The sequence below is a fragment of the Leucoraja erinacea genome, chromosome 7, assembly GCF_028641065.1.
Source record: "Leucoraja erinacea ecotype New England chromosome 7, Leri_hhj_1, whole genome shotgun sequence".
NCBI lineage: Eukaryota > Metazoa > Chordata > Chondrichthyes > Rajiformes > Rajidae > Leucoraja > Leucoraja erinaceus.
Genome location: NC_073383.1, coordinates 26,386,679 through 26,407,063, shown reverse-complemented (window position 1 = coordinate 26,407,063; position 20,385 = coordinate 26,386,679). Strand labels below are relative to the sequence as shown.

The 20,385-nt window shown below is 44.5% G+C and overlaps 1 protein-coding gene across 5 annotated transcripts in view; it reads left to right on the top strand.

The window, feature by feature from the left end:
- The window catches only part of kalrna (kalirin RhoGEF kinase a), a 584,657-nt gene that overhangs the window by 452,733 nt on the left and 111,539 nt on the right, over window positions 1–20,385 (top strand). Inside the window, exons 1-2 of one of the 5 annotated variants that reach the window (XM_055638049.1) lie at window positions 3,079–3,214; window positions 4,071–4,194. The exons of 3 other annotated variants lie outside the window; for them this stretch is intronic. In XM_055638049.1, coding sequence (XP_055494024.1) covers window positions 4,119–4,194 — 76 coding nt within the window. In that variant the 5' untranslated portion in view covers window positions 3,079–3,214; window positions 4,071–4,118. Of the gene's footprint in view, window positions 1–3,003; window positions 3,215–4,070; window positions 4,195–20,385 lie in introns of those variants that run through there. One more of the 5 variants, XM_055638047.1, reaches the window with a different exon arrangement.

Genomic DNA, 20,385 nt, shown 5'->3' with positions numbered 1-20,385 from the left:
CTGGCACTTCTGTGGTACAAATGTTGCTTGTCACATATCAGCACGTAGCTGGATGATGTCTAGCGGGTACAGCATGTAGGGCAATAAAGATATTTTAAATCATTGCTCAAACGGCAGATTTGATGTTTTTAAAATAAAATCTTGTTGATGAAGAATGAGACAAGCTGTTGCTAGGGGAATTTGAGAATTAAAAATCGGATCAAGTATTGCATTTTCTCCATTTTGCACATTCTGTGTACAGTGGTGGCATTCTGTCATGCTGGTGTAACCATTGACCTATAACTGGACTGCAAAGTTGGGCCACAAGGAATCAAATAGAGGAAGCATAAATGGGGTGGTTTTGTGAAGGGGGATTTGTGTACAAAAGAGCCCTTGGTTTTATTTTAACATAAGGTATCAGATTGGATACAGTTAACACAATTCAATGCAATTTCCCAGCAGTTTTGTTTTTAACTGCATGCCTTTAGATATACAGCCATATAATGAAGGTTAACAGTCTTTACCGGTTCCAAGTCTGAACAGGTGATACATTAGGCAGTGATAAAGGTTTTGGATAATAAGGTACCGAAAATAGAGAAGCATTTAATATTCAAAGAGATAAACTTGGAAAAGTTAGAATTAATCCAGAGGTGGCACAGTGGTACAACTGGTAGAGCTGCTGCCTCACAGGGCAAGAGACCCGAGTTTGATCCTGACCCCGGGCGTGGAGTTTGCATGTTCTCCCTGTAACCACGTGGGTTTCCTCCCACATGCTCCGGTTTCGTCCCACATACCAAAGACGTGCAGGTTTATAGGTTAATTGCCCCTGGATGAGAAAGTGGGATAATATAGAATAGTGTGAAATGGTGATCGATAGTCAGTGTGGACTCAGTGGGCAAAAGAGCCTGTTTCCATACTCTATCTCTAATCCTATTCCTGAAGCCACTCAACTTAACGACATTGCATCCAGTTGAAAAATTATATATTTGCACATTCGGAAAGAATCTTTTAAAAACACAACTTAGAAGATAACAAGGGATGTTCAAACTTCAGGACCAAATTTTGTGCAGAATTTTGAACTTTAGGAAAAGTTTTGCTGAACTTTGAAGAAGCATTCCTAATAATTAAATAGCAATATTTGATGAATTACACAATAGATAATTTAGGTCATTTGTACATAACAAGACACAAAGTACTGGAGTAACTCTGCAGGTCAGGCAGCAACTGTGGAGAACATGTGGCATTTTGAAGTGGGACCCTCATTCAGACCCGCTGAGTAATTCCAGCACTTTGTGTCTTGTTTTGTAAACCAGCATCTGCAGTTCTTTGTACATTTGCCCATAGCGATGCAATTCTGTTTGGTCCTAATATATGTGGGTGTCCCAAACCGCTGAGTTTAGTTTAGTTTAGTTTAGTTTAGAGATACAGTGTGGAAACAGACCCTTCAGCCCACCAAATCCGCGCTGACCATCGATCACCTTTACACTACTTCTATCCTACACACTGGGGACAATTTTACAGAGGTCGATTAACCTGCAAACCTGCATGTCTTTGGAGTGTGGGAGGAATCCAGAGCACCCAGAGAAAACCCACGCCGTCACAGGGAGAACGTACAAACTCCGTACAGACAACACCCGTAGTCAGGATTGAACTCGGATGTTGGACGTTGTAAGGCAGCAACTCTGCCGCCACCCCAGTGTTGTTGCTCTCATGCTATGAATGGGTTTGACTTTTCTCAGAGTAATGTTACCCAATTGATTGCCGCGTCATGAACATTTTGCAATGGACCAGATTCTCGGTCTAAGAGCCAACATGCCCGTATTGCTGGAACTCTGCCCGCATTGTCAAGTGTCGGCCAGGCACATGTACAGTCCTCCTACCAAAGTGAATGGGAAGTGAAGGCCAGCTTCCACTCTCACCAATAAAGTATAACCGGAAATTCAACAGATCCAGGTCTGTAGAGTTTGTGCCCCACAAGTTTTCCAACGGTGTAATTCAAGGTCAGGGACATGTTGGATCTTCCAAAGTGTGATCGTGTGCTTTCAATAGTACCTGCACACTCAACACGTACCATGGATAAAAACACAAGAGATTCATCTCCTATCCCTGTCCCACATTTCCCTTTTATCCCCCCACCCCCATCCCCTATCCCCTTTCACCCTGAACTGTCCCACCAGGTTTACATTTCCCTCCTCCTCTGCTGACCTGATACCCTTGTATCACATTTTTCACTGCCAGCCTTTGTCACGTACTTTGCCCACCTTTTAGTCACCCCCCACCACCTGTATCCACCTATCACTTGCTGGGCTTTTTATTTAAATCTCTGTATGCATTGGTGTCACCTTCTCCTAGCTAACAATGATCTATTCTACATTTTCCTTGATCTCACCCCCATTGATGTCTCTCTCCCTCTCCCCTGTCTGAAGAAGGTTCTCTACCTAAAACATTACCCATTCCTTCTATCCAGAGATGCTGCCTATCCCGCTGAGTTACTGCAGCATTTTGTGTCTATCTTTGTCCCAGCCCACCTCTCTTTTCCAGCTCTCTCCCTCACTACAATCAGCTTGAAGAACCTCATCTGTCCATTCCCTCCACAGATGCTGCCTGACCAGCTGGGTTCCTCAAACACTTTTATTTCTGTGCTTAAAAACACATTCATTTTCTAAGATCGTACCACAATGAGTTCCTGACTGGAACATTTCTAAGTCAAGCTGCAGAGTTAAGAAATTTAAATAAATCTTTAAGCACAAATATTGAATTGAGCTTTTATTATATATTTTAATTCACGATAAAATATTATGTTTAAAAAAAAATAGAATTAGCGGTGCTTGGTGATGAATGGTGAAAGGTTGAAAGGTAACCCTGTTGTAAATGATTGATCAGTGAAGTGTGGTGATTGATTCAGTCTGTAGGTGTGACTGTTATAAGTTGTTTGTTTATTTGTCACTGTTTGCACTGATTTGCTAATGCCAGCTTTCTAAAGCTGCCTGTGCATGGCTCCACCCTCAGCTGGGATGTGCTTTAGTCATTACTCAGTTCAGCAGAACTAAGAGAGCAGTTGGTGGTGACTGCAGCTCCGTCTAACAACTGCTGTGCGTAGCCATTAGGAATGAAGTGCTGATCTGCGATGAGAAGTACTGAGGCAGCATGAGAGCTGGCAAGGAGTGTTGTCCATGTCACTGCTCCCTTAAAAGAATTCTGACAAAATGTCACTGCTGCTGTTGGAGTTGCAGAGGTCAGTTATTCGGTCTCGCGGTCAGTTATTCAGTCTTTATATTCTGTGTGAGATGATGAGAGCTCTGGTCATGCAAGAACAGACGAGCTTTCTCAAAGGGAAGTTGTAGCTGAAAATGTAAACGTTTACGTGTTGGTGGCTTCTAATGATCTGAAAAATTGTGGATTTGTAGTCAGGAGTGGTCTAGTCCTTTGACTTCAAGAGTTGTGAAGGAAAAAGAGTGCAAAATGAATGTTAAACAAACAACTTTTCTTCAGCTGAATATTAATCTGTAAAGCCTTTCAGGCAATTAAATCCCTTGGAAAGGATATTATAAATTTGAAGCTTTGCACTTTCTGTATTTAACTGTGAATTATTTCCAGTAGATTAGGGTGAGTTTATATATATATTAAACATACGCTAAAGGTCTGAGGATGGGAAGGCTTAACGCAGCTTGGAGTGTGCTGGAATGTTATTTTCTCCCCAAGGTTATTTCAATGTATCATGTCAGGAAGTTTGAAAATAAATTCCTGGCACAGTCTTGTGTACACTTTCTGAATTAGTTGTTCTCTTTGTGTTGTGTTCGTGGATGGCCACAAAATTGGTTCCATTAAGATTTGTGATGATACCTGATCTTGTTAACCACATTCCAGCTCCTCCCATCATGAAATATGAGAGGATTGCACCCATGCTAAAATAAAGCCTTTAACTTCACGTGCATTCCAGTTTGTGTGTCCTTGTGAGCGGGAACTTCCAGAGTAGAGCTACGTTGTTATAACCTGTGAACACTTCCTTCATATCACAAATCTTTCCTATACTAACTAATATTGATTTTTATGTTGCGTGGGTGTAAATTAATACCAGGTTTATTTTTTAGCTTTTCATTTATGCCTTCACGAATGTTCTGTGGGTTCTGAGGTGGCAGATGAAGCCTAATATTGGGACCTTGCCCCAACTGATGGGAACAAGTGGGGCAGGAAATGCTTGGGTGAGAAAGGGAAGTGAGTATAATGTGATGAGCTGTGCTCCCTCTGCCAATTAGTTTAGTTTAATTTAATTTAGTTAAGTTTAGTTTTGATTTTTGCCACAGGCATCGAGGTACCGTGATAAGCTTTTTTTTTGTGAGCTATCCAGTCAGTGAAAAAATAATACATGATTACAATCAAACTGTCCACTGTGTACAGATACAGGATAAAGGGAATAACTTTCACTGCAAGATAAAGTTCAGTAATGTTTGATTAAAGATAGTCCGAGGGTCTCCAATGAGGTAGATGGTAGCTCAGGCTCACTCTCTCATTGGTGATGGGATAGTTCAGTTGCCTGATAACAGGTGGGATGAAACTGTCCCTGAACCTGCAGGTGTGCGTTTTCACGCTTCTGTACCTCTTGCCTCATGGGAGAGGGAAGGAGAGGGAAGAAGAGGGAGTGTCCAGGGTGAGATTCGTCTTTGAATATGCTGGAGACCTTCCCGAGGCAACGTGGTGTAGATGGAGTCAATGGAAGGGAGGTTGGTTTGCGTGATGATCTGGGCCGCGTCCATAATTCTAGAACCTCTGCCGTGTACACTCTTGACCAATGATCTCCGCTCAAGTATCTTTGCTCTTGACATCGGAACACAAGCTTTAAACGTCAAATCAAGAGTCAATAGTCTTAAATTGTTCAGGAAGGAACTGCAGATGCTAGTTTACACCGAAGATAGACACAAATTGCTGGAGTAACTGAAGAAGGGTCTCATCCCGAAACGTCATCCATTCCTTCTATCCAGAGATGCTGCCTGTTCCGCTGAGTTACTCCAGTATTTTGTGTCTATTTTTAGTGCTAAATAGTTATATGCACTGACAACGGAACAAAGCAATTCCTACTTACAGCAGCTTAACACGCCTGTGAGCACAATGCACATCTATAATATGTGAAAAACAAAAAAGTCAATAAATGAATAATGAGGTTCTCTGTGAATCTTCAATGTTCTTTCTTCAGTTTGGGTCATGTGGCCCAGGGATCACATTCAGTAAGAACGTTGGGGTGTTTTTGAAACACAGCTGAATCTTTTCCTCTTCCTATGACAGAACCAGAGTGTCTGTTTCATGAATCTTGTGTTGGGCATAGGAACAAAGTGGCCTGTTTAACGCAACCAGCTGACCATCTTATGCAACTTTGACAAAGTTGCTGGTATTCTTCACATTTGAATCTTGCAGAACTGATGGAGGGGAACGTATTTTCAGAAGGCATTTGGCAAGGTATCAAATAAACAGCTAGTGCAAGAGTACATGGCACTCAGGGAAGTGTGTTAACACAGATTGATGATTGCTTATTGCATAAAAGACAGTCAAAATAAACTTTTTCAGGCTGAATCGGTGCTTGGCATTTAATTATTTACAATTTATATTAATGGTCAGTACAGGGCCTTTAATGATTTACAACTGATATTAATGACTGGAGGAAGCGTATCTACATTTGCTGATGTCACACAAATAGGTGGGAGGGCATATTGTGATATGGACATTAGGAATCAGAAACTACGTTAGGTGGAGTGAGCAGGTACAAATTTGTCAAATGGAGCTTTTAGTGTGGAAAAGTGTGAGGTTTTGTACTTTGGTACGAGGAATCCAAAGGCAGACTATCATCCAAATGAAGGCTGACTGCAGATGAATAAAGTAGAGAGGGATCTAATAATTCTTGTACATGAAGGCAGGTGTATCGAGTGGTTCAGAAGCCAAATGGCCCAATGGTCCTAATAGCAAAAAGGTTGGAGTTTAGAAATGGGGAACTATTGTCTCAATTATAAAGGCACCTGAGATACTGTGCACAGTTTTGGTCTCTGTTGAAGGGAATTTTGTGTCAACCTGTACCTCGAATCTGTCTTTCACGTGAGGCCCAGTTGTCCTCTTAAATACGGCTTAGATAGGAACAGACACAAAGAACATCTCATGGAGCAATGGTGAGTTTCTCAAACAAGTTCGTTTATTCAAAGCCTTAACAGTATGCACAAGAAACACTCTGAGAGAATCCAAAGCGATTGAAAGATTCGCAGCACCTACTGCATTTTTATATTTCCGTGATGCATGTGGTGATGTGTGTTTTACACCTATGAAATAATTCACCATTAATCAATGTTTAACCTTCTGTTTCCTAATATTATTAGAAAATATTTATTCCATTTACCTGACAAATAGGTACAATAAAGGACACCTCTATTTCCTGTTACATGTGGAATTTAGACAATAGGTGCATGAGTACGCCATTTGGCCCTTCGAGCCAGCACCGCCATTCAATGTGATCATGACTGATCATCCACAATCCTACCTTCTCCCCATATCCCCTGACTCTGCTATCTTTAAGAGCCCTATCAAGCTTTCTCTTGAAAGTATCCTGAGAACCGGCCTCCACTGCCCTCTGAGGCAGAGAATTCCACAAACTCATAACTCTCAGTGTGAAAAAGTGTTTCCTCATCTCCGTTCTAAATGCCTTACCCCTTATTCTTAAACTGTGACCCCTGGTTCTGGACTCCCCCAACATCAGGAACATGTTTCCTGCCTCTAGCATGTCCAAACCCCTAATAATCTTATATGTTTCAATAAGATTCCCTCTCATCCTTCTAAATTCCAGAGTATTCCCAGCCGCTCCATTCTCTTGCTGCACCTGATAAATCTACTTAGCGTCTTTCCATAACATCCTTAAGTTGACTTCACTATGTTGCCATCTTTTCCCATCGTGCTTTCCCAGTACATAAGCTCTTGGGTTAAACACATTACAAATTACTCATCTTATAATTTTCAGAACTTTCTACATCCGTTTTCTTATAGGAGGCAGCCTGAAAGAGATTCACTGGACTGATTCTCTGCTGGGAAGGTTGTGCTGACACAATCAACTAAAATAAATTACCGCACATTCCTCTACTTTGGAGTTTAGAAGAATTAGGGGTAACCTTATTGAAAACTTATAAGAATGGCACAACAGATCATTGCAGGTATTTAATTAGGGGGCAAGAGTGCGAATGAACTTTTCGCAGAGGTTGGTGGATCTCTGGAATTCTTACCCCAAAGAGTTGGGGAGGTTAGATCATTGCAGGTATTTAAAGAGGAAGTAGATAAATGTTTGAATCATCAAGGAATTGGGGGCTCGGAGGAACCGGCACTGCAGAGGAGATGTGGGCTGTGCATCCAGCCGCATACATATTGAACGGCAGGGTTGAATTGAATTGAATTGAATTGAATTGAATACCTTTATTGTCATTCAGACCTTACGGTCTGAACAAAACTTCGTGCCTGCAGTCATACATATAATCATACAAAAATAAACAACAATAAACACAAATTAACATCCACCACAGTGTATCCTCCAAGCACCTCCTCACTGTGGTGGAGGCAAAAATCTTAGGGTTACTGTCTCTTTCCTCCTCTTCTCCCTCTGTGCTGAGGCGATTCCCCACCAGGCGATGGCACAGACAGTCCCGCGGCTCACCGAACCCCGCAAACGGGCCGGCTCAAACACCGCGGCCTGGGGTGGTCGAAGCTGCCGCCCTCCAGTCCATCGGACGCGGCCGCTGGCCCGCGGCTGAACCCAGGACTCAGATCACCGCCGCCAGAACGCCGTCCCAGCCACCGGAGCACCGTTCCAGCCCCAAGCCGGATCGCCCTCACGGGAGTGCCGTTCCACCCTCGGGCTGGGCCACTCCAACGGGAGTGCCGTTCCGGGAGTGCCGTTCCACCCTCGGGCTGGGCCGCTCCGACGGGAGTGCCACAGCCCCTCACGGGAGAGTCTCAGCCCCTCGCCAGGCCGCCCTCACGGGAGCGTCACAGCCCCTCACGGGAGCGCAGTTCCAGCCCCGAGCTGGGCCGCCTTCACGGGAGCGAGCCCAGGGCGAGTCCTGACTGGCTGCCTCCGGAGCCTTGAGGTCACCAGCTCCGCCATTAGGCCTCAGCGCAGACGGAGGCAGAGAAGGGGGATACGACAAAAAAGTTGAATTTCTCCAAAGGGGGAGACAGCAGACAAAAAAGTCGTATTCCCCCCCCCCCCCCCCCCCCCACACATAAACACAACCTTAAAACCAAAAACGTAACTAGACAAAACGAAAAAAAAACAACACAAAAAAGTAAAGACAAATGGACTGCAGGCGAGCCGCTGCCGTTCACCAGCGCCGCCACTTCCGGGTAGGCTCAAACGTCTAAATGTTCCATTCCCAGTCCTCCATCCTCGTTGTTAACGATTCAATGCTGAATCAAGGGTGGGGAATTATTTTCTACAGAAGGCATTGGAGGCCAAGTCAGTGGATAAGTTTAAGGCAGAGATAGATAGATTCTTGATTAGTGCGGGTGTCAGAGGTTGTGGGGAAAAGACCGGAGGAAGAGACAGATCAGCCATGATTGAATGGCGGGGTAGACTTGATGGGCCGAATGGCAACATTCTGCTCCCATCACTTATGATCTTATGATCATTTGAAATGGTCTCTTGTGATTAGTGCTCTAATGTTGGTTTGCTAATCCAGTGGATTTTGAGGAATTTGCAGTGACACAATATATATTAAGTGAAGTTCCTAAATTGAACAGGTTGAGCAAAATACAGTATGGAAGGTTTAGTGCAATCTATTCCAATACACAGAGAACTGTGCACAATTTGTTATAGTTTGTTATAGTTATAGCTTTACAAATTGTAGTATTTTACCTCAGAGCCACTGGCACTTAAGCAAAATCTCATAAATTAACTGTAATTCGAGGAATACCTGTATATATTCATCCCTTTCATGCCCCCCCCCCCCCCCCTTTCCAGGCCAAAACATCACCTATCCGTGTCTCCAGTGATGCTGCCTGACCCGCTGAGTTACTCCAGCACTTTGTGTCCTTTTGTGTAAACCAGCATCTGCAGTTCATTGTTTCTGAATATATTCCTTACCTGCTAGCAATTGCCCAGAAAGGATTTACAACTGTTTCTCTAAGGTGGTGCTCTGCAATTTCAACAGTAGAAACAATATATGTTCACAAGAAACAAAGTTGTGGTAGTTGCCCATTGCAAAGTTTCAAAAGAAGTCCAGATTGGCCACGTTAGGAGTCTCATCACCAATGGGAGAAGTTATACCTCTTTATGATTCCAATTATCTCCATCAAATCTCTTTGCAACCTCCTCTGTCCCATGGAGATTCACCCTAGCTTCTCCAGTTAATTCACAAAAATAATTGAAATTCTAAAAAACTGCAGATACCCGACGATGGAAATGAAAACAAAAAGTGCTGGTAGCACTCAGCAGGCCAGGCAACAACTGTGGAAAGAGAAGTAGATTTCACATATCTGAAATGGCTGAAATTCTTCATCCAGGAACCATTTTGCTAAATCTCTTCTGAACTCCTTTCAAATCCTTCACATCTTTCCTGGAGTATGGTGCCCAGAACCTGAGGCACTAACTGTGGCTGAACTAATGTTTCATAAAGGTTCATCATGACCTTCGTGCTCTTGTCCTATATACCTTTATTTATAAAGCCCATATACTTTTAAACCCGTTTTTCAAGCTGCCCTGCCACTTTCAAAGACTATGCCCATATACTGAGATCTCTTTGACCTTATACCTGCATTTGAATTGTGCCACCTGGTTTATATTACCTCTTTTCATTCATCCTACCAAAATGTAACACTTCACTTCTCAGCTGCCACCTATGTACCCATTCCATAACCTGTCTGTATCTCCTTGAAAAGGTCACAAAGTGCTGGAATAACAGCAGGTCAGGCCACACTCTGGAGAACATGGACAGGTAGCGTTTCGGGTCGGGTCATTTCTTCAGACCGAATCAGTATGAAATTTCTATCAATCTGAAGAAGGGGCCTGACCCAAAGCACCACCTATCCATGTTTTATGAGAGGGTAGGGTGGCACGGTGTTGCAGCGGTAGAGCTGTGCCTTACAGTACCATAGACCTAGGTTCGATCCTGACTCTGGGTGCTTATCTGCATGGAGTTTGTACATTCTCCCCGTGACCTATGTGGGTTTTCTCCGGTTTCCTCCCGCACTCCAAAGACACACAGGTTTGTAGGTTAATTGGCTTGGTATAATTGTACATTGTCCCGAGTGTGTGTAGGATAGTGCTAGTATACAGGGATCGCTGAGGCCTGTTGCTGCGCTGTATCTCTAAACTAAATTAAACTACAGATGCTGCCTGACCCACTGAGTTACTCCAGCACTTTCTGCCCTTTTGTGTAAACCAGAATCTGCAGTTCCTTGTTTCTGAATCTCCTTCAAGTTTGCTCCATGCATTTTTGGTCAGTTGTTAAACGAGAAAGTAAGATCCTGTACAACTCATTTTGGAGTTCTAAGCGACAAATAATCTAGTGAATTTTTGGGTGTGTTTCTGTGTCTTCACCCATTTTGGCAGCTGCAAAGTGGAATGAACTCGGTGTGTGAAGTATGTCCAAGATTGCTAGTAAATACTGCTGTTCTTTCTTCAGAGGGTGTTATTTTGTGGTTGAAAGAGAATGCATGACTTGTAAAACGGAGACACAAGAGACTGCAGATGCTGGAAGCTGGAGCAGAAAACAAACGGCTGGATGAACTCAGTGGGTCAGGCAGCATCTGTGGGGGGAACATAGGGGGTAAAAGCAACCTGAAATTAAAACTACAATGTTAATACCAATGGGTTATAACATTTATTCCTACACCTCCACCCTCATCTCCATCAGAGACCTAATCAGGACTTCAAGGGAGGGAAGTATTCATGTACTTGTATTCATGAACTCCCGATTGCTCCCGATGTTGGGGAAGTCCAGGACAAGGGGTCACAGCTTAAGGATAAGGGGGAAATCCTTTAAAACCGCGATGAGAAGAACTTTTTTCACACAGAGAGTGGTGAGTCTCTGGAACTCTCTGCCACAGAGGGTAGTCGAGGCCAGTTCATTAGCTATATTTAAGAGGGAGTTAGATGTGGCTCTTGTGGCTAAGGGGATCAGAGGGTATGGAGAGAAGGCAGGTACGGGATACTGAGTTGGATGATCAGCCATGATCATATTGAATGGCGGTGCAGGCTCGAAGGGCCGAATGGCCTACTCCTGCACCTAATTTCTATGTTTCTATGTGCACCACCTCCAATGTTGTCTACTGCATTCAGTGCTCCTGCTGTGCTCACAGATCAGGCTTTCAGTATGCAGAGTGCCTTCTCTCTGTCCGCAGTGACCATTAGGGCTTGTCCCACTGCGGGGTCCTAATTTGCGAGTTTAGAAGAATTTGCACTCGACTCAAACCTTCAGCATGGTCGACGAGTGGTCCTAGGATGTCACTGTTAGTCTCTTTCATGCTCGAGGGAAGTTCCCGCATACTCGCGGCTTCAGTTTGGTCTAGGAAAATTTTCCACGAGTAAAAATTGGTCTGCTTCGTTCTTTAGAACTTGTAGTGCAGTGGTTGTGGGGTGGCTATGTAGTTATAGGCAGTCGAGGTAGCCGTAGGCAATCTCCTTTGATGACCGGGCATTTTAATTGGCTTATTGGTGATAAAAACTGCCCAGGGTATCATTGGACTCCCCCTGCCCCCTCTGGAGAACATTTACCACTCCAGATGCCGCAGCAGGACCTGTAATATCGTGAAAGACATTACACATCCTTGTTACCTTTTCACACTGCTGCATTCAGGAAAAAGGTACAGGTCGCTAAAGTCACGCACTGCCAGACTCAAGAACAGCTTTTACCCATCAGCAATCTTGGAACTGAACTCTGTCTCGGGAGCGGGTTATGAGGAAGGAGGGTGGGGTGGGAGACAGTGTTAATTTATGTAAATGTGAATCCATGGGTGGGTTTGGGGAGGGAGAGAGTGTAAAAAGTATGTATGGGAATGTTTGAAGTTCTTTTAAATGGAGAGACACAGTAATCTCGTTGTATGTGACACATGCAATGACAATAAAGCATTCTGATTCTGATTCTGAATCGAGTTTTCAGAAACAAGGAAAACTGACCAGTCATGTTAAATGCCCGCTAAACTTTATTAAAAGTCGTCTGGCTTCTTAAAAGTGTCCCCACTCCTTCTCTCCCCTTCTCTCCCCCTCTATCCCCTCCCCGGACATTGATGCATCCTGACAATGTGCTCTCTACTGTGCACCTGTAGAAGTTCAAGAGAACCCTCTTTGACATATCGAATTTCCGTAATCTTCTCAGGAAGCTGATGTGCTGTCCTTATAATTGCATCAGTGTGCTGGGTCCAGGAAAGATCTTCGGAAATATGCACGCCCCGGAAATTTCAAGATTTTGACTCTCTCCACCATCGTCCCATTGATATATAAAATTATGAGAGGCATAGATAGGGGAGACAGTCAGAACCTTTTTTTCCCAGGTTGGAAATGTCCAATACTAGAGGGCATAGCTATAAGGGGAAAGAGGGAGAAGATTTAATGGAGATGTGCCAGGCAAGTCTTTTCCAGAGAGAGTAGTGGTGCCTGAAATGCATTACCAGGGGTGGTGGTGGAGGCAGATATGATAAGGGCATTTATGAGGCTTTTAGATGGGCACATGAGAGTGCGGGGAGTAGAGGATCATGCACAGGCTGATGAGATCAGTTTAATGGCATCATGTTCAGCACAAACATGTGGCCGAAGGGTCTGTTCCTTTGCTGTACTAAGTTCTAGCTTGCGGTTCCATGCCATTTCACTCTACTTCCCCCTACCCACACTGGTCTGAGGGTCTTGGCCTCCACTGCAAGGGTGAAGCTCAAAGTAGAGGCACAACACCTCACATTCTGTCTGGGTAGTCTACAACCCAATGATATGAGCATTTACTTTTCCATTTTCAATTAACCTTTACCTCCTGCATTACACTATCTCTCCTATAGATCTACCTTCCCTTCACCCATTTTGTTCCCTTTCCCACACCCTCACCTCCAGTCAACCCAGCACCTATTTTTGTCACCATCCCCCTCCTGATGCCATTCTGTGACATGCTTCACCCACCTCTGGTCCATCTGCCTATCATCTTTCCTTTAATGGTTCCCACTATCACCTTTTTTGTCAGATTCCAACACTTGTAGCTTTTGTGTACCTGCTTATCACCTCCAACCTCTGTCTCGAACTTCACCTACCCTCCCTCTCCCCATCTGATTCAAACCGTATTTTATTCCCTTTGTCTACTTCCACCTATCACTCTCCGACCTCTGAGTCTCTCCTCCTGACCACACCCATCTCCCCATCTTGGTTCTTCTGCCCATCTTCCTTCACCCCTCCTTGATCTAACTGCTGCCCACCAGTCCCTGTCTTAACCCTTCACCTCTCTTTTATCTTCCACAGATGCTGCTTGACCCACTTCTTCCAGCAGTTTGTTTTTTCCTCCTTAAGGGAAAATTGCAAAGTCGGGTAGTGAATTTTAAAGTATGTCGAACAACTGAATCAATATTCACTGGATCACAAGCTGTGCTCAGCTAAGGAACGACATTTGGCCCAATTTACTCACTTGTCCTATCATGGTCACACTGTACCCAATTCATTTATAAATTACTTTAGGCTATTTCATCTTCACTAATCTGTCTGTCCCACCAAGTCCAAGTGTTAATTGTTCTTTATGTAGCAAAGAACAGTTTGCATTTATATTAGAATAGTACAGCATATAAAAACATTTCATTTCCAAATGCTCGTGCTAAACTTGATGCCAGTTAAATTAATGTCCTCTGCCTGCATGTGATCCATATCCTTCCATTCCCTGCATATCCATGTGCCTATCCAAAAGCCTTTTAAATCCCATTATTGTTTCTCTCTTCACCACTACCCCTGGCAGAGCATCACTCATCACTCTGCATTAAAAAAAACTTGCCCTGCACATCTCTTATAAACTTTGCCCCTATCATCTTAAAGTTATGCCCTCTAGTCATTGACATTTCCACACTAGGAGAAAGGTTCTGACTGTCTACCCTATCTACACCTCATAATTTTATATACTTCTATTTGGTCTCAGCCTCTGACGCGCCAGGGAAAACAATCCACTTTTCCACTTTTGATACCTTCTAATCCAGGCATCATTCTGGTGAACTTCTCCTGCATCCTCTCCAAAGCTTCCACATCCTTCCCGTACTGGGGCAACCAGAACTGCACACATTACTCCAAAGGCGGCCTCATTTAAGTTTTATGAAGCTGCAACGTGACATTCTGACTATTAAACTCAACACTCAAGGGAGACAAATGTGAATATCATCCAAAGTGAGGGTCGGGCAAATGGAGACAATTTGGCACAGTGGCGTAGCGGTAGAGTTGCTGCTTTACAGAGACCCAAGTTCAATCCTGACTATGGGTGCTGCATGTACGGAGTTTGTACGTTCTCCCTGTGACGGCATGGGGTTTTCTCCAGCTGCTCTGATTTCCTTCCACACTTCAAAGATGTACAGGTTTGTAAGTTAATTGGTTTCTGTAAATTGTAAGTTGTCCCTAGTGTGTAGGATAGTACTAGTATACGGGTGATCGCTGGTGGGCGCGGACTCAGTGAGTCGAAGGGCCTGTTTCCACGCTGTGGCTAAAGTAAATATAAGAAAGTGATTGGAGATGGCTATTTCCACTAACAAGGTGATGCGTCACCAAGCTCTGTGAGATGGCAAGGTGAAGCAGTTAGTGGAGAGAGAAAGAGCGCAGCATCGAGGCAAGAAAGGAGGTGACAAAATCAGAAGAGAATGTAGATGATAAATTGCAATGTCACTTGAAAGTATCATGAACGCGATCTCACCAAGTGCCAAGACTGAGAGAGAAAAGCATATCTTGATAGAAAGTTTTTCATGGAAGCTTGGTGGGGTTGGAGACTGAGGATTTTAAATGAGATTAAAGGAGCTGGAACTTGGATATAATAATTAAAGAAAAAAATGGTTTCAATATGGTAGCGGAACAGAATGAGGCACAAAAATCCAATGAGTCATACCTCTACCATGGCTGTCAGGGTTATGGGGAGAAGGCAGCAGGATGGCGTTGGGAGGGAAAGATAGATTAGCCATGTTTGAATGTCAGAGTAGATTCGATGGGCTGAATGGCCTAATTCTGCTCCCATGACATGAACATAAGATTTGAACCTGGGTAGCTGGAGCAATAAAATTCCACTCCGTCAAATGCCACTGGGTCATAATGGAGGACAGAACTAACATTTGAATTCACAGAAACCAATGTTCAGTGAGAGGGAAAAGAAGAAAAGGAAGGGGACCGATCAAGTAATGTTCAGCATGTGTTACAAAAGTAAATGTTTTGTGTGGGCTGGTTTTTAGTTTCCAATAGCAACATCTAGTATCTGAAATATCTTATTGTTGCCAGCTGCGTTTTGGGGAACTACAGCATATAGAGAAGCCCCAGTCTTCATGTTTCTGATGATTTGTGGTTTCTAGGAGTTTTACCAGATGTCATCTCTAGTTTGCCAAATAACTTCGCTAATTAATTTAATTATTGTATCGAACACAGTCACAAGAGTCAAATAATGAGACAATTCAATGCGTTCCTTCAGTTATAAATGCAACACATGGGCTGTAATCACAGTTTTTCAGGCCTGGTTCAGATTGATCGGAGGCGAGTCTATATTTGAGTCCAGATGTGGTGCTGTAGACATGGCAGGCAGGCAGGCCAGCCTGTGGCCACACTCACAGGGCCTCAGGCGAGTGTAATCCCAAACCTGATGTAGGGTCTCAAACCAAAATGTGGACTGTCCCTCTGCCTCCACAGATGCTGCCAAACCTTCTGAATTCATCCAGCAGTTTGTTTGTTTTGCTCCATATTACAGCATCTGCAATCTCTTGTGTCTCCTACAACATCAGGACATTTGGCAATGGATTCTAGTTGTAGTTCAGCTCCGATACCGTTCATTCATTTCAGAAAACAAGTTTCAGTTTGGTTCATGCATTACAGCAGTGCTCGGGTAAATGTGAGAGAGGACATAGAGAACTGGGTGGGGCTCATTGTAGTCCACTGGACAACTGTTTGATTCCTATTTTAAAAAATCTTGTCCTACTGGACCCTGCCCATCCTTAGAAATCTGCATTGCTCAGCCCTATTTCCCATGGGGAAATAATCAGGCAAACCTGCCATTTATTACTTAAGTTGAAACAGAGCTGAAAATTGCTCATGTTCATCGTTACAAACTGAAAATTCCTGCCCCAAAGCGTTGGAAGATATATTTGCCATCACTGTTCTCCGGTCCAATGGAAGTTCAATGAAAATTAGAACAATTTTTATATCACAGGTCTTAACTGGAAATGTGAATGAATCCAATTGAAAGCTTTAATTTGTCAAATCGCAGGACGTTTAAATATTTTGAGTTTATAATAAAATGAAGCTCAGTGATGGATTAACCCTTAATTTGCTTTCTCAGTTAGCCGCTTGCATTACTTTAGGAAAATCAGGGGAAAAAACATGGTCTTTGAATTGTGTAACAACCGGTTTGATTTTTCTGTCAATCATCTCGGTAAAGAGGGTCCAAGCTAAAGATGAGCAAAGTGGAGTATTAATGGGACCTTGCTTGAGTTGCTGGGGCTTGTTTGCTGCAAACATGGTACTGTCTCATTGCAAGTTGATGTTGCAAAGTACCAAATGGTTGCTTTTTATACTGATCTACCCATCTGGTTACAGATTTACTGACGTCATGTAGATAAGTTGCAGTGTGAGCACGGCAAAGAAGATTAGTGTGTTTAAAATATCCTGTCCAATTACACTTTGTTTTAATGCATTGAAACTGGGGAAATGCGGGACTAATTGGAAAATGCAGGGTTAATGCAGGATCTGCTCAGGTTTCCTCGAAGTGGGCACGGTCCAATTAGAACCCACACCCGCCCCCCCTCCCCCCCCCCCCCCCCCCCCCCCCCCCCTCCCCTACCTCTCAACTCTCCCTGCCCCCTGGACACAAAGTGCTGGAGTAGGTCAAGCAGCATCTCGGGAGTACATGGATGGGTGACATTTCAGGTCGGCAGCTTTCTTCAGATCCTTTTTCAGAAAGAATCTGAAGAAGTGTCCCGACCCGAAATGTCACCCATTCATGTTTTCCTGTTATGCTGCTTGATCTGCTGGGTGACTCCAGCACTTTTGTGTAAACCAGCATCACCAGTTCCTTGTTTTTACTCTCCCTGTACCCTCTTGCATTTGTGCGAGCACCACTGTAATGTAGATACAAGAAACTGCACATCTGATGGTGCTGAGGGCTCAAGGTCCCGACCACCATGGGTAAACAAAGGAGGAAGATGGCTGAACTATTGCCTTCCATCACAGTGAGGAATGTTGATTCCACTGTGGTGGATGTTTATGTTAAAATTATTGTGTATTGTGTTCTTTTTTACTAGTATGACTGTATGGTAACTCAAGTCAAGTCGTCAATTTTATTTCTATAGCACATTTAAAAACAACTCTCGTTGACCAAAATGCTTTACACCAGTGCCTTGGAATTGATTTATCCTGTCCCCACCCATCTGGCCCAACTTCCGAAAACAAAAACATATCTGTCCCTGTTGCATTTTGACCTACTTAGCCTTAAAATTGAGGCCTAAAATGTATTTCAAATCCCTCCATGAACTCGCCTCTCTACTTCTGTGATCTCCTCCAGATCTGCTAGAACCTGAATCCTTCTATTGTGGCCTACATTACAACTCTGCTTTTCATCGTTGCACCATTGCTGGCTAAAGCTTCTGTTGTTGATACCTCAAGCCCTGGTATTCCATCCATAAACCTCTGTACATTCCATTGCTGCTTCAAGATACTCCACTTTAATTCTAAGTTCTAATGGATATCTCATGATTTTCTTGATGACAATTGTGCAAAGAATCCTGGAACCTTTCATTAAATTTCACATGACCTCAGCTTTGCTGTGGATAAGAAGATAGAAGATAGCCACCTGCACATTGAAATAAATAGACACAAAGTGGTGGAGTAACTCAGAGGGTCAGGCAGTATTCCTGGAGAACATGGAAGGTGATGTTTCAGGTCAGGACCCTTCATCAGACTCTACGTTCTGCGTTAGTACATTGGAATAGTTGAGTGGAGGTAAAACTGTTATGAATAAGAAAGAAACATATAAGATTATTAAGGGAACGGGGCTTGCTGTCTCTCCCTTCGGGGGAATGCAACTTTTTTGTCGTATCCCCCTTCTCTGCCTTCGTCTGCGCTGAGGCCTAATGGCAGAGCTGGCGACCTCGAGACTCCGGAGGCAGAGCCAGTCAGGACTTGCCCTGGGCTCGCTCCCGTGAGGGCAGCCTGGCGCGGGGCTGAGACTCTCCCGTGAGGGGCTGTGCCGCTCCCATCGGGGCAGCCCAGCCCGAGGGTGGAACGGCGCTCCCGTCGGAGCGGCCCAGCTCGAGGGTGGAATGACGCTCCCGTCGGAGCGGCCCAGCTCGAGGGAGGAACGGCACTCACGTGAGGGCGATCCGGCTAGGGGCTGGAATGGTGCTCCGGTGGCTGGGACCGCGTTCTGGCGGCGGTTACCTGAGGCCAGGGTTCAGCCGCGAGCCAGCGGCTGCGTCCGCTGGACTGGAGGGCGGCAGCTTCGACCACCCCGGGCCGCGGTGTTTGAGCCGACCCGTTTGCGGGGTTCGGTGAGCCGCGGGACTGTTTGTACCATCGCCCGGTGGGGTATCGCCTCAGCGCAGAGGGAGAAGAGGAGGGAAGAGACTGCAGCCCTAAGATTTTTGGAGGACTCACTGTGGTGGATGTTAATTTGTGTTTATTATTATTGTATTATTGTATGTATGACTGCAATCACGAAATTTCGTTCAGACCGTAAGGTCTGAATGACAATAAAGGTAATTCTAATTCTAAAATTTAGGTAGTGGAAAACATATGCCCTTTCTGTTTGCCCAAGCACACTCCGTAAAGACAGCAAAACATCCTGGAAGCTTTGAGTCATGGATTCCCTTTGTATTCTGGTTGCATTAAGCTCCTGATGATAAAGGAAGCAGGACAGTGGGCAATGAATTCAGTGGCCCGGGATTTCATAGAATATAGAACATAGAACAGTACAGTAAACCCTTGTTTTAACGGATCATTGAGGGGGGGGGGGGGGGGGGGGGGGGGGGGGTGGAATGGTGTCCGATATTGCCGATTGTCTGCTATAATCAATTAAGGGATTTTTTCCCACTGATTCTCATACTGAAGAAGGGCCTCGACCCGAAACGTCACCTAATCCTTTTCTCCAGAGCTGCTGTCTGACCCGCTGAGTTGTTTCAGCTTTTTGTGTCTATCTAAGGGATTATCATTGTATTAGTCATTGACACAAACAACTACAAATGCTGGTTAATACACAAAAAGACACAAAATGCTGGAGTCAGCGGGTCAGGCAGCATCTCTGGAGAACATGGATAGGTGACGTTTCGGGTCGAGTCCCTTCTTCAGATTCTCAGTCTGGAACTGGGCCTGGAATCCAGGTGAGTTGAGGCGAGGATCAACGCAGTCATTGATCGTGGCCCACGGGGGGCCAGAGTGTAGGTACGGGTTGGCGGTGGCGGCAACAGGCATGGTTTTGAAGTGGCCAAGGCGGTGAGTGTTGTTAGGCCCAGCCTGGAAGCAGTTGGAGAGGTGGTGAGGGCCAGGGTTGCCGTCAGCAGCCTGGCTTGGCAATGAAGGTCAGTAGGTCCGTCCAATGTAACCAAAATCCATTATAAAGGGGTCCGTGAAAGCAAGGTTTAAATGGCGCTGCACAGGAACTGGCCCTTCAGCCCATAATGTTTGTACCGAATAAGCTGAACTGATCTCATCTGCCTCTACCTGCATCTGCCTCTATCTACCTCTATCTGCCTGCATCTGCCTATCTAAAAGCCTCCTAACTGCCACTATTGTATCTGCCTCCACCACCACACCCAGCAATGTGTTCCAGGCCCCACCACTACATGTAAAATAAAACTTGCCCCGTACATTTCAATTAAACTTTCCTCCCCTCACCTTATAGCTGTGCCCTCTAATGTTAAACATTTCCACCCTGGGGATAATAAGTTTCTGACCCTATTTGTGCCTCTCATAATTTTATATACTTCTATCAAGTCTCCTCTCAACCTCCAAAGGTCCTTAGAAAGCAATCCAAGTCTATCCAATGTCTCCTTGTAGCTGAAACCCTCTAATCCAAGCAGCATTCTGGAAAAACTCCTCTACACCCTGTCATACACCTCCATATCTTTTCTGTAATGGGATGACCTGAATTGCAATTACTATATTTACCCCATTTACTGTCAAACTCAGGAGAGCGATGCCGTCTGGAGCTATGCTCTTGGTAGGGCCACCCATGGCGGTAAGGTTGAGGGGGAGGA